Source organism: Zeus faber (assembly GCF_960531495.2).
Source record: "Zeus faber genome assembly, chromosome: 14".
In the NCBI taxonomy this organism is placed as follows: domain Eukaryota; kingdom Metazoa; phylum Chordata; class Actinopteri; order Zeiformes; family Zeidae; genus Zeus; species Zeus faber.
The window spans coordinates 24,291,122-24,305,693 of record NC_137200.1 but is presented as its reverse complement, the minus strand read 5'-3'; the positions used below and the strand labels follow the sequence as shown (position 1 = coordinate 24,305,693).

The 14,572-nt window shown below is 44.0% G+C and overlaps 1 protein-coding gene across 1 annotated transcript; it reads right to left on the bottom strand.

The window, feature by feature from the left end:
- Window positions 1–656: 656 nt before the first annotated feature.
- On the bottom strand, window positions 657–12,099 carry gusb (glucuronidase, beta). The gene is made up of 12 exons (XM_080013741.1): window positions 11,822–12,099; window positions 10,742–10,927; window positions 9,883–10,067; window positions 9,647–9,789; window positions 8,949–9,136; window positions 8,132–8,284; window positions 7,494–7,672; window positions 6,714–6,860; window positions 4,667–4,751; window positions 3,221–3,397; window positions 2,879–3,014; window positions 657–1,508 (listed from the first exon to the last, which is right to left on the bottom strand). Exons 1-12 carry the CDS (start codon window positions 12,032–12,034, stop codon window positions 1,357–1,359), a joined length of 1,944 nt encoding a protein of 647 aa, XP_079869867.1. The 5' UTR covers window positions 12,035–12,099; the 3' UTR covers window positions 657–1,356.
- Window positions 12,100–14,572: the final 2,473 nt, after the last annotated feature.

Here is a 14,572-nt window from a genome sequence, read left to right as displayed (position 1 = left end):
TAAAATGCTGTATTTTCTTACATGGAAAAGTGTTACATGAATGGTATGAGGGTGGGGGGGGACATTTGAATCCATTTTACTGTGCGGGAATCTGTCAAGGGTCAACACGAGTGAACGTTTTTAATTGTGTCCGTCATGTGGAAATGATCAACCATTAAACATTCCCTCTGAAACGTCCTCTGTGCTTTTTAACCTTTAGGATTGAAAACACAATGTAATGTATTTAGTTTCCACTCAAACTTCCAACAAGGTATTTATCTCCTTTCTCGCCTTTTGGAAAAAACCAAACTACATGCTGCGATATGTCATGTCGTGTTGCCACAAAACATTCCGATGCTGGAAAAAAGTTGGAATCTTGACACTTCAACCGCACGTTCAGCGAAACAAAGCAGCTCTGCGATGCCTCTGGGAAGTTGAGAAGCAGTTTGTGAAGAGCCGGTGAATCCTTCCTCCCGAAGGGCCACGCCCAGATTTAAACCCTTAACGTGATGACGGTCGCGCAAAGCCGTTTCCGGTGGTGAAAATTAAGGGCGTGGCTGCAAAAAGGTCAACCCGGCGGTAGGTCCCAACGGCGTCCGCGAAACGGTAAAGAACTCCGTTTCGGATGAACATCGCTTAAATGAACCTGTAAAAAGAAATGCGTCTCAAAAAAAAAAAATACTCAATGCAAACCTTCTAATGATACGTTTGTATTTTTAATCTTTACAGTTTGTTCTGTTACTGTTAAACCGAAGAATATAAAAATATTGACTCTTGTTAAGACAAAACGATTTCACATCCTGAGTAGAAGGACGCACTACGTCCGTCACGGGGCAGGAAACAACCTGCAGCGCGGTGAGGGTCAGCGCTGACCACTGAAAGGGAAACCAATATGAAGCGGATCGTCGCCGCCATCAATGTAGGCGCAACGAGGTAACGGTGGAAACAAACAACCCAAAATAAGCAAAACAAACAGGCCAGTAGTCCCTTGAACTTCAACGTGGGGCCCCCTCAGAAGAAGAACCCGGCCAGCGGCCCCCGGGTCATTTGAGTTTGAGACCCCTGCTCTAATGGGTCCTCATGGTTCTGACATCAGTCATTTGCACTTTATTCAGGCCATCTTAAAAATAAACATAAAATAACAATATAACCTTTTTTAAATCCTTAAATCTGAGTCGGGGCTTTGTTTTGAAAGCCCTGAGCGAAAAAACGCAGGTGCTTCGAATGTTTAAAAACGTTATTTCAAACTTCTTTTCAGGATAAAAAGTTAAAGGTCCCAGATCGCTGGAACGTCCGAATTCTGTTTTCTACAGCCTCACGGTTCTAACGTGTGTGCGTGCTTGATTGCACGGGTTGTGGTTGCGCGGGGGGGGGGCCTCAGAGCGGGCAGGGGAACTTGGTCCAGGGCGGCAGGCGGCCCGTCTCATTTGCCAGGCGCCAGTACCTCTCCTTCAGGATGAAGGCTCCCGATTTGGGCTGCCGCTGGCGGCTGAAGATGCCCTTCTTGTTCCCCAACACACGGGTCACCCCTGAAAGGATCAATAATATGAATAATTATAATAATAATAATAATAATAATAAATATAGCTGCAGGCAGCAATACACAGGGTCCAGTTTAGTACGTATTACAGGTTTCCGAGGTTCCATAAAACACATCATGCACATCATGCACTTTTGTCACTGAAGGTTCCTTGTGTCGTTTAGTTTAAAAGTCCCTCGAGAACGGTGTTTTAACAATTACGATCGCTCCAGGATCATGCCGGTGTGGACACAAAAGAAAGGGGCGGTTCCTCCAAAGGTTCTTAGAACTTCCCGCGGTGCGAAGACGCCCCCTGTGACCGACTAAAGCTTTCGGGGTTTTGTGAACCGCAGCACGAGTTACAGTTTTCAGAGTTTCGATTAAACGCAGCGTTGGCTGCGTTGTCTGTCGACGCGTAGCAACCACTCTGCGGTCCACGGGGAGCAAGTCGCCGGATGCGAATGAGTTCCGAGAGACGAGGCTTGGACTGATGTCACAAAGCACTGCCCCGACTAAACATTTTCCCAGTCGACTATTAGTCGTCAGTTCAAGCCATTAGTCGACTAATCGTCGCACGTTTACAGTGTTATTTAGTTATTTAAATATATGTGTTTGGGGCATCAGAAAATGGTTTGGGTTCCAGGGCTGAGAAAGAATGTTATAACTAACAGTGTTACTGTGCTACGACAGATAAATACAAAACATAATAACCAGCCTCTAGAATATACATTCAATTTACGCATTTTCACGCTCAAAGGGAGCCGCCTGTTTATTACATCGGTTCAACTTATTTGTCACTTATTATTTAATTAATGTAAACATTTGAATGACAGTCACATAATTTGCCCTGAAATGTGGGGTACGTCATCGGTCCTTCGTCGGGGCCCATTTCCCGGGGCCGTGGCCTCGATTACTCACTGCGCCTCCCCCGCCCCCGATCCCCGTCCCCTGCGGCCGCAGAATCAGTAAGACCAACACAATAACTTCCAAACAGCCTTTAAAGTTTCAATTTAATCTACAAGCGCGTTAATCCCTAATCACTGGCAAACGCTGTAATTATTCTTCTGAATATGTCGGAACAACCAGCAAGGAGACTGAACATTTGTTTTTCTTTAAATTTGTTTCAAATTAAAAGCCCTCCAGGGTTCACACACGGGTCCAGCCCTTTAGGTTTTAAGCTTCATTTGGCTCCTGAATGAAGTTTATTTTATTCCCAGGGGCGGCCCTACAGAAGCCAAATGGACCAATCATCCCGACAAGGTCCCTGCTTAGAGCCGGGCCCATACGTCTCTTAATCCACCGAAACTGAAGCAGCGAAGGAAGCGTCGGGCGATGAAGCGAGAGAAGCATCGTCGTTATCCTGATATTTCCCGTCGCTACCTTGAGTCGTCATGAAGTCGGCGAAGTTCCAGATGAGCTCGCCGACGACGTACTCCTTCCTCTTCATGTCGAACACCTGGTGGTAGCTCTGCAGGACGACCTTCTGGTACTCCTCGGTGAACATCGCGGGCGGGTCCTGAGTCGTTATCAGAGCAGACGTTAAAAAACCCGTTTTGCCGGGCGGGGCGCAGTGATCTGACACGCACAACTCAAAACCAGAGATAAACGTCAGACGTTTGGCAGCTTCTGCAAAGCCCATGAAGTTACTGAAGGAATACGTTCAGCTGCTAGAGACGGGAGGCGGGCGTGGCCGGGGCATGGCCGGTGTGTGTCGGTTCTCACATTGTGAAGTCCTGGGACGGCGTCGGCTCCGTATTCGCTCTGGATGATGGGTTTCCGGTACTTTTCGTACCAGTTGTCGAACTGGGTGTTGAGCTGAATGGGAATCACCTCCAGGTGACCCGGGTCGTGGTACCAGGAGAAATAACTGTTCACGCAGAGGACGTCGACGTAGGATGCCTTGAAACAGGAAGCAACATGAGAAGTAAAGCAGCGTATACACAGAATATACACAGCGTATACACAGAATATACACAGAGTATACATAGTGTATACACAGCATATACACAGCGTATACACAGAATATACACAGCGTATAAACAGAATATACACAGCGTATACACATTGTATACACAGCATATACACAAAATATACACAGCGTATACACAGAATTTACACAGTCTATACACTGTATACACATTGTATACACAGAATATACACAGCATATACACAAAATATACACAGCGTATACACAGAATATACACAGTGTAGACACAGCATATACACAGAATATGCACAGTGTATACACAGAATATACACAGCGTATACACAGAATATACACAGTGTTTGTTTTTTTATATTTATATAATATTTTCTATATATATATATTGCTGTTTTCCATTGCAGGTAGATCCCTTGAATATAAAAACCACTCATTGAAAACAGGTTGAAGATTGTCAACGTTGTCGTGTTTTTTATCCAGAAGAACCGCAGCTTCCTGTTGACTTGCGTCTGTTTACAGGTCGGTCTCGCCCGTTCCAATAGGGCGGAGACGTTGACCTACTGCAGCAACGAGCTTAAGGCGGTCAAAGCGGCGTCTCCGGTGTGCACGCGGAGGAACGGGGCACGGGTTCCTCCGAGTGCGTCCCCGTTCCTCCAAAAAAAAAACAACTAAAAACAGTGTGGACGACTAAAAACACTTGGATGTTGACACTGTTTCATTTAGAGGAACGGCTCCACGTCTCTCCGACCGCACGGAGAGCTGTGTTCTCGATAAAAAGATATTTATGATTCCCCTTATTTATAATTAAAATTTGTAAAGTCCAATTAAAAAAAGATCGTAATTCCATTTTTTGTTTTTTTTCTTCCTAATATTTGAATATTGTTGAAAAATGGATAATGATCGGTTAACGCGGGTCGGCCATCGGTCATAAAAATATTCTAAATTAGCATCCCTACACTGAAAAAAAAACCCGAAATCGCCACATTTAACCTCCAACTTAATTTGAGAACATTTACCCCGGGGCAGGGCTCGCATGCAACCGCTAAGCACGGGTGACGGCGGTGCAACAACATTCCCAAAAGCTTCCGGTCTTTCGAGGTTCGTCCGCACGAAGAGGTCGAAGCAGAGTTCCGCGAGAGCCGACTTGCAGCCGCTCTTTTCTTCCGGAAACGGTAAAAAAGGCGGTGCGGGAGAGTTCCACCTTCTGACACGCGACGTACACTCACCCCTCTGTCTCTGGCGTAGTTGCTATCCGTTATATAGGTAACGGGCCGAGTGGGATCCAGTGCTTTGGTCCGGGCGATCAAGGTCCTGGGGGCAGAAAGAGCATCTTTGGGATTTTAAGGCATCGAACCGTCACTCATCGTAGTCGAGGTTCAGGTCCTTGTGGCCCGAGACGTAAACACATAAAAGACGGCGCGCGATGAGAACGAGACACGGAGGACACGAAACGGCCAACCTGAAACTGGTTCTCGACGCTCCAGCGAAGGGATTGTCAGCTAAGCTTCATAATTTTGTTCACGACACGTGGGCAAATGCGGAGAACGTACAAAAACGCAAAGACCTGACGGTTTGACCCTAGTTCTTGAGATGATGCGAGAGATGCCGATGTGGGAAAAAAAGGTTTGAGTGGGAGTCTTTCCGCCTCTCAAAGTGTGGGACTGGATTCGGTTTGGGGCCGCGCACACACCGTCTCGTCTTGGATCCTCCCGAACGCGGCGCCGCGTTCTGCCGGGTGCGGACGGAGCGTTTGAAACGCCGCCCGTCGACCACGAAACCCGCGGCTGTCGTTGAGCTCCGCCCGCTGCGGTTGTGGAATTGTTCATTACTGCTCTGACTGCATTCCATGCACCGGAGACAGTGAGAGGCTCAGACTAATGTGTGTGTGTGTGTGTGTGTGTGTGTGTGTGTGTGTGTGTGTGTGTGTGTGTGTGTGTGTGTGTGTGTGTGTGTACGCATACAAATCTACTCGCGCACGTACGCAGCCCTTTATGCTCAGAGTTTGATGGAAGGGTGCCAATGCCCCAGAGGCCCCAGGTCAGCTGAGGTGTAATGCCATGACCCCGCATCCAAAACGAAGCCCCAGCTAACCGGTGAGTACGGTCGGCGTGTCCCCGAAAAGCAGACGTGCGAAGTGCGGGTGCAGAGAGGAAGACTCCACCCCGGGATCTGGAGTCGACCGTGTGGATTTGCCAATTCGCGACAACCCGGAGGTCCAACCCGTGAGTGATCAGCTGATCGGTGCCAAAAACACGGCAGGTAGGCCTGTCACCATAACTACTTTTGTTGGACGATATATTGGCCCAAATAGTTGCAATAAAACCACACAACCAAAACAACTCTGGCTCGAGTAACATGTGTCACCTGTGTGTGTGTGTGTGTGTGTGTGTGTGTGTGTGTGTGTGTGAGCCCCGCCCACGCACAGAAGCAACGCGACCAGAAAAGAAACAAAACGTGTCTCAGCATAGTTTTTTTCTGTTCATTTGGCTCAGTTACATTCATTTGTAAAATGGTTTACACAACCCAAGTAATACAGTATTTATGTGCGGATTTGGAAATACATTTCTGTCTCTGATTGCTTTAAGTCTTAATACAGATTTGTAGATTGTAGTATTTATTGATCTTTTTTGTATTTGTATTTATTACATAACATGTATTTGTGAATTGTGACACATAATTCTTTCCATAATGTGTTTTTATAGTCCAACATTTCGGCTACGTTACATAGTTCGATGGTACTTTTGTTCAAACCCTTTTTCAAAATATATTTCTCCACAAGGTAAAATATAAGTCGTTATGTTTATAAAAAACAGATTGATGGTATGAACAGCAGAAAGCATCAAGTCGTTTTGATTGTAAATTCCCACGTGACTTGAACGCAGTCCACCGCAGATTCAAGCGTTGATAAAACTGAAATGATCGTGGCCACTGTGAAAACTCCAAAAGATAAGGAGGAGATCGTGATTTTGGAGGATTTGTCTGTTGCCGAGGTGCTGTATAGGTATTGCCACGTTGATACTTGATACCGGCGCCGTGAAAAAATAACAAAAAACACTTAAAATGCGCTGCGCCCACGTCCTATGATTAGGGAAACCCCTGCTGTTTATTCCGCCGTCTTGTCGGCTAAAATGTTGGTACGCAAACAAACACGTATGTAGAAAAATGATCGATAATGTCCGTACAGTAATAATCGCGACAGGACTTTTACTCTCTGAACCTGGAATGTTCCCACCTGCCTCCAGCACCTACGCAGGTGTGCACATAATGACTCACTTGAAGTAGAAGCCAGCAGGGGGCATCTCAGCCGCCGGCTCGTTGGCGACCGACCACATGACCACAGAGGGATGGTTCTTGTCCCGGGTGACCAGCTCCTCCATGACGGCCAGGTGGTGGGCCAGCGAGGCGTTGCCGAAGCTGCGACTAGATGAGGACAGCACAGTCTGTTCTCAGACCCTGGGGACTGGGTTTCGGCTCAACTTCACAGGGGGTTTTGTAGTGGACATACAAACGTGAAAAAACACTTTGTCCACTGAATATCTATGAAGTTAGACGCGGTTCAACTGGTCACTTTTCTGGGCCATTAAATTGCGTTTTATCTTCATCATATTTTACAAATACGAGTTTAAGTGAATTTAAGTTCATTTAAATCAATTTAAATGTATATATTGTTAGCACATTGGCCATATACACAGACACACACACACACACTCTATGTGTGTGTGTGTGTGTGTGTGTATACTGTATGTATATACATACGTACTTATGTCTGTACCCATAAAGGGGCACTGGGTAAGGTCGCCTAGTTTTGTACCTTTAGCTGCTTATATCGTGTGTAAACAAATTTAAATTTCAATACATTTATATATTGATCTTCCCTTGTATTGATAACTGACTTGTAGTCAGTGTCACAAAAGTGAATCTGTATGTAAATCTGTAAGTAATCTGTATCCATCTATCCATTTATCCATCTATATCGTCCCGCTTCTATTAAAAAATGTCGCTGGCCAATAAGTTAAGGCGCGTAACCCGAAGGTCCAAGGTCATGACACCTACATGTCCTTGATGCCCACGCCCGGACACTCGTCGATCACCACGATGCCGTAGCGGTCGCACATCTGCAGGATCTCCTCGGCGTACGGGTAGTGGCTGGTGCGGAACGAGTTGGCCCCCAGCCACCGGAGCAGGTTGAAGTCCTTCACCACCAGGGGCCAGTCGAAGCCTTTGCCGCGAATCTGGACGAGAGGGGAGGGAGCCGTGGGTCGACCGGAGCCGCGTCACATCCGGCCCCTTCATGTTACCTCCGACCGCTGTCCTGGTGGTCGCTCCACATTTCACTTGACCTCCCATCGCCCCCATCTTGCCTTTTATTTTTGACCGTTTGAACGAGGTGACGACAAACCCGCCCAAACAAAGGCGTGACCATTATATGTGTTTGTTGATTCTCTTTCCGGCGGAAGCACCGCCGTCTTAACGTGGAAATAGCAAACCCCACCATGGCACCATCAAGTAGCTTTGACAAACACCTTTGTCAGATCCTTTTCTAGCTCCTTTTCTCATAATATCCCTTCAAACACAGACGATATCAACAATCTAAAATGTGCACACAGACCGGTCGAAGGGTTAAGAGGCATGAAGGCCGAGGCTCCGCGGCGGCTTTGCCAAGGCCTCCGTCTCCTTCCCGTGGAACCTACGTCAGAGTCCTCGTGTTTGTTGACTCCGTGGAAGTAGAAGGGCTTGTTGTTGATCAGGAACTGGGTGCTGGTCACCCTGACGGTGCGAATTCCCACTGGCAGGATGTAGACATCCTCGTATGCGGCTCCCCCCTCGGAGGACGTCAACCGAACCTGGACGTTGGAGTCAAAATATATCAATCAATCAATAAATAAATAAAGCCAAATATAATGACTTCCAACTGCACGAGAAGTTCAGATGGGGTGAACGTCACTGAAAACCAGCAAGTAACAGGTAACACGTCCATTCTGGACCATTGTACCGGCACCGGAGAACGAATGGGGCAGACAATAGATCCATGTGGTAGAAATGAGGGATAGGCATGATTAGACTTTTCCACCCGGTCTCTAATAAGTGTCGCAGTGTTGCTCTGGCTGCAGCTTGGGCTCCCACTTCGGCACTTGGTCTATTTGTAAAAAATAAAAGAGTCATCTTCAATAGCACCTGTTGTAGTTATATTTTTTATGTACTGTGTTAACTGTTTTCACGTGAGGTTGCGGTCTTGGTCTATGTTGATCACCTCACAGCTCGTCGACTAAAATTCTTGTTAGTTGTTGACCGCCAAAAAAAAAGAAAAAAAGAAAATGCCCATCCGTCGTAGAAATGCCTAGAACTGCCATTTTGAATTCATGCTGCAGTGAGTGATTAACGCTAATGTGAGGAAACCATTGACCTTGACTCTGGATATTAACGGAAAAACACATGAAGTTGTTGGTCGCCTTCTGGATGTGTTCTCTCCGCCGGCGGCGTAACCACGGAAACACCATTCGGCCTTACCTCCAGTGAGTACAGGTACGCCGGCCTGTCGTGCATCAGGTAGGGCCACCACAGGTTGACGTCCGGCACCTTGAGCGCTGCGGAGGGCTCGGCGGCGGAGGCCACGCAGCGTCCGGCCCCGTCCACCAGCGTGACCTTCAGGGCGGCCGCCGACGCACCCTGCACCGACACGTCGTAGCTGACCACACCTGAGGGCGCAGCGGACACCGGTCTTAACGACGACACAATGGGGACGGCGCCCGATATTTCGGGGGATTCCGGTGTAGCCGGCGGTTATCCGGGACAGACTTCCTCTTCCCGTGGGCTGTCATTCTTTACCGTCCGATTAGAGTTGGAGTTGAGAGACGACGTCTACGACCGTATTGTTTCACAAATAGTAAGTCGTCAATTAAAATAATAATAAGAAGCTTAATCTTCTTTCAATGAGTGGTTTTTATATTCAAGGGATCTACCTGGGGGAGATTGCTGTGACGCACTTCCTGCCGCAAATCCATAATTTTTCCCGGGGATTCGTACCCGGTGTCAGTCTGAAGGGATAGTGATATGGAGGCTTATAGCGAACCAATCTAAACGCAGATGGTGTGTTGTTCTATAGACATTACACTGTGCCATCAACATTAACTTCATAATGAGTAAAAGCAAAACAAGTTGTCTATTGCCCATTTACACGTGGAGTAATCCACTACGTTGTCATTTACCGACGCTATCCGCAAAGTCTGTCCTCACAGTGATGTCATCCACATGCGTCTTGGGAGTGGTGTAAATCAGAACAGAACGATGTATTCCAGCGTAGTTGAAGAAGTCAAAGTTGGTGTTTTGAACAAAATAGCCTTTGGGATACCTGTTGGGCAATGACAAGGTAAGGGCTCTTCCTTCTGCTATTTTGCTCCAATAACTTGGTCAATACACAAATAAACAAACCAACGACGCTTACTTGGAAGTGTCATCCATGTACTGGATGGTTCCTGGAGGGAGGGTCTCCAGGGTCAGCGTGTTGTTCACCGCGATGGTGATCCTGCACGGCGCTGCCGCCGGGTCCTCGCGGATCACGCCGCCGATCTCTGCCTCGAAGGGAAGATGGCCGCCGTCGTGTTCCGCCACCTTCGCCCCGTTCACCCACTGCAACGACAACGCGAGTCACCCGGCTGCAACGCTCCGAAACAGACGTGAAAAAAGAATGCGGCGCGCTGTTTGCGTGGATCCGCCAACACTGCCAAAAAAAATTGGTGCCGGTCCGCGTGTCCTGAAAGATTTCCATCTCCCTGACAAACGGGAGCGATTCCGGTAAAATATGATCTCTTTGTTGAGCTTAAAAACAACTGATAAGCATGTTATATAGAGAATGACATCATCAAGGCATGTAGATGTATAATATTTGTTATTGAATATTGAAAATAAAATAAGTCCCGTCAGTAAATGCCATTTTAAAAATAAATAAATATATGCATATTTCTACTTGAAATCAAATAATTTCAGTTCGTGAACAATACGTAACAAGTGCAGCGTGATTGGTTAGAGTTTGACAGGTCAACTTTGGATCGTCCAAACTGATTGGCTTCCCGTTGCAACTTGCCGAGCGCGAAAAATGAACAGACCTGATTTTTTTTTATCCAATTGACCCACCAGCACTAATTCAAATTGTGCTTGGAAGGAATTGTTTTCACCGGACATTATGACTGGAGAGATTTAAATGTTGGACTTCAACAGATTTTCCGGGTCAAAAACATGGTAATTACCGGATAACGGAAACGCTGGCCGACCCCGTGGCGGGCGGCGACGGGCATCTTACTCACCACCACAGAATAATAGTGCGCGCTTCCCACGCGGAGCACCACCCTGGTGCCCGGATCCTCCACCCAGCGGCGGGGGAGCCAGGCCTCCCGCTCGTACCACACCCAGCCCGTGAAGTCTCTGAGGGCGGGGTCCTGCGTGATGTCGTTGTAGCTGGCGGGGACCGGCATGTCCAGCACTGGACCCGACTGGGAGGAAAGTTCACTTTCTAAAGATGATCTCATCGGGTCAGTACATTTCAAATATCTGCAGCTGATATTCAGACACATTGGAAACTCGATACAAGATCCATATAAATTACTTTATTTAAAAAAAAATCTTTTTATTTTTGTTGCCACTGAGCACTGCTGATTTAGGTAGAGCTGGTAGAGCTGGTGGTCTAGTGATCTAAAGGTTGCTGGTTGGATCCCAGGCTCCTCCTGCTAGCATGCTGTAGTGTCCTTGAGCAAGACACTTAACCCCTAATTGCTCCTGATGGCTGCATCCGTCGGTGTTTGAATAATTGTAAGTCGCTTTGGATAAAAGCGTCTGCTAAATGCAATGTAATTATCAGGATCTGAAAAAACTTTATGGAGCAGTGTGGCTCTGTTATAGGAGGACCCCTGGATATGAACAGTAGCATGTTCCTGTAATCGAGAACGCCCAACAACCCAATAACCTTATACCTAAAACCATAAGTACTAGTAATTAAGTCGTATTTGGGTGGAATAAACCCTTAAAACTATAATAACTTGTACACAAAGTAGTATTTGGTGGAATAAACCTTTACAACTTTAAGTACTAGTAAATGAGGTTGTATTTAGTTGGAATAAGCCTTTAAAACTACAAGACCTTGAACATAACATAGTATTTGGGTGGAATAAGCCTTTACAACTATAAGTACTTAGACATAAAGTACTATTTGGATGGAATAAACATTTAAAACTATAAGTACTCGTACATAACATAGTAGTAGTATTAGTAGTAGTAGTAGTAGTATTGTCTAATCCTCCTGCAGCAGCAACTTGCTCCTAAACAGCTCCTTTATTGCCGGCTGGTTCCGACCGGGTGAGGAGCTTCGCGCCGTGCGGAGCCGCTCGTACCTCCGCCAAGCGCCGCTTGTACCAGGCCTCCTGGAAGCCCTCCGTCCGGCCGGGGGAGCGGTCCGCCCTGAAGCTCCACAGCCCGTTCAGCTCCTTCACCTCGCGGGAGGAGGTCTCCCGGGGGAACAGCATCCCGGCACGGACAGGGGGCGGTGCGGACCACAACGCGGCCAGCACCGCCGCACAGTGGAAGAGTCTGGCGGGACTCGCCATCCCAACGACCCGACAACGACGGCAACAACTGCCGCCACGGAGCTCGGCAGCGGCGGCCCCGGCGGTTGTTGAGTCACGTGACTGTGCGATCGCTTCCACTTCGCTCCGGAAACGCCTGACCGGAAAACGACGTGTTATTTACTTATTCTTATTATATATATTATATTTATATTATTATATTTTATATTTTATAATGATTATGTTCTATATTATTATATATATTATATTTATATTTTATTTTTATGAATATGTCTTTTTTAAATTGTAATAACTATTATGGGTAAAACTGACTGTTTCGCGTGTTAATTTCTTTGTACACATTTTCTTGGATTTATCTTTTTTTTTTTCTAAAATGTAAGTAAAATAATAATATTTATTAATAATATTAATAAATAATAATATTATAAATAATAATAATAATATTTCAATGCATGTAAAAGGTAAAACAATATAACAATAACATAAATAACAATAACAATATAAATAATACAACACATTTAAAGAATATAATAATAATAATAATAATAATAATAATGATAATAATGATAATAATAATGTTATTATTATTATTATTATTATTATTATTATTATTATTATTATTATTATTATTATTATTATTATTATTATTATTATTATGATTATTATTATTAATATTATTGTTACTACTATTAATAATAATCATAATAATAAGTTATTACAATAAATTATAATAAAATGTTAACTTCTTCTTCTTCTTCTTATTATTATTATTATTATTATTATTATTATTATTATTATTATTATTATTATTACTACTATCAATATTATTATTATTATTATTATTATTATTGTTAATAATAATAATAATAATAATAATATTAATAATAATAATAATAACTTAATAAATGTGTTCCTATATTATTATTGACAATAATATACAAAAGAAAGGAATACATAATAGGAAAGTAAGTCATTTACTTATTTATAGAATTCAAAATAACGTATCGCTCTTATTATTTGTTATAAGTTGCCACTAGATGACGCCAGATAAAAACACTTTAAACCACTGAACACGTTCTCTTGGTCTTGTGATTTAGCATCGGAAGCAAGTGTCTCGGCAACTGGAGTAAAGATTTTATTTATTGATCAACCGAAAACAAATAAGTAAAAAATCAACAGCAAACAGATTCTATGATCATAGGATTGTGATAACCATATCCAAAATTTAACATAATGATAATGATAATAATAATAAGAAGAAGAAGAAGAAGAAGAAAAAGAAGAAGAGAAATAGGAACAATAACAGCGACAATAATAATAATAATAGTAGTAGTAATAATAATAATAATAATAATAATAATAATATAAATAATAATAATAAGTACGATTATAATCATAGTAATTATAATAATAGTAATAATAACAACAATAATATTAATAATAATAATAATCATAATCATAATCATCATAATAGTAATAACAGTAATAATAATAATAATAGTAATCATGATAATTATAAAAAATAATAATAGTAATAATAGCAATAATAATAGAAATAATAATAATAATAATAATAATAATAATAATAATAATAATAATAATATTTCAAGGCTTTTTCAAAGACAGATTTCTATAATTTGAAAATGTTTGCTCTAGCACGTAATATTGAGTTCTAGATGCTGCCGCTAGATGGCGCAACAACATTCCTGAAGTTGTTGCTGAGGAACATGCGCATGTCCCTGATAAATAATGTGCTCGTTGTCAGTCTGCAGATTTCTACTCCTTTTAGCTCTGACGCAGGACTGTTGACTGATGACATCACAACCACAGGACACAGGACTCTGCTGACGTCCTCTTATGACAAATGGGGTCCCACATCATATTTCACTACAAGGGTATTCGTTGTGTAGCTGTTGACTTTGTTCCAATGTTCTCTTCTTTAAAGGATTCCTCATCCCATCCCGGTGCTTGGCTTTCCTGTTGTTACTATCTATCTATCTATCTATCTATCTATCTATCTATCCATCCATCCATCCATCCATCCACACACCTAAGCGAGAAGCTGGATCGGATTTAGATTTGTCCATTGTTATTTCTTAAGTCGTCAAGTTAAACTTCTGCCCGTTTCTATGCAGCGTTGTGATTTAATTATTGGATCCTGAATTGCTGGACTACATGAGTGTTTTTGTAGAGCGGGTGGTCCAGTAATCAGAGGGTTCCTGGTTCGATCCCTGGCTCCTCCCCTGCAGTGCGCTGAAGTGTCCTTGGGCAAGAGACTGAACCCTTAACTGCTCTCAATCAGCAGCTGTGTGCCTTGTACGACTGCCGCTGCCATCGATGTGTGAATGTGTGTGTGGTTGTGTGAATGTGTATGTGTGTGTGGTTGTGTGAATGCGTTTATAAATGTGTGTGTGGATGTGTGTGTGTGTGGCTGTGTGAATGCCCTCGTGAATGTGGATGTGAGGCACATACTGTAAAGCGCTTTGAGTGATCGCAAGACTAGAAAAGCACTTTATAAGATGCTGTCTGTCTGCCTGTCTGTCTGCCTGCCTGCCTGCC

Excerpts from the sequence above, each read along its gene's own strand:
- gusb (XM_080013741.1), bottom strand. The coding sequence starts at position 12,034 with ATGGCGAGTCCCGCCAGACTCTTCCACTGTGCGGCGGTGCTGGCCGCG. Across the intron at positions 8,285-8,948 it reads CGTACCTGTACTCACTGGAG|GTTCGGTTGACGTCCTCCGA; the intron begins GTAAGGCCGAAT and ends TCCAACGTCCAG. Across the intron at positions 3,398-4,666 it reads ACTACGCCAGAGACAGAGGG|GCATCCTACGTCGACGTCCT; the intron begins GTGAGTGTACGT and ends TCCTGTTTCAAG.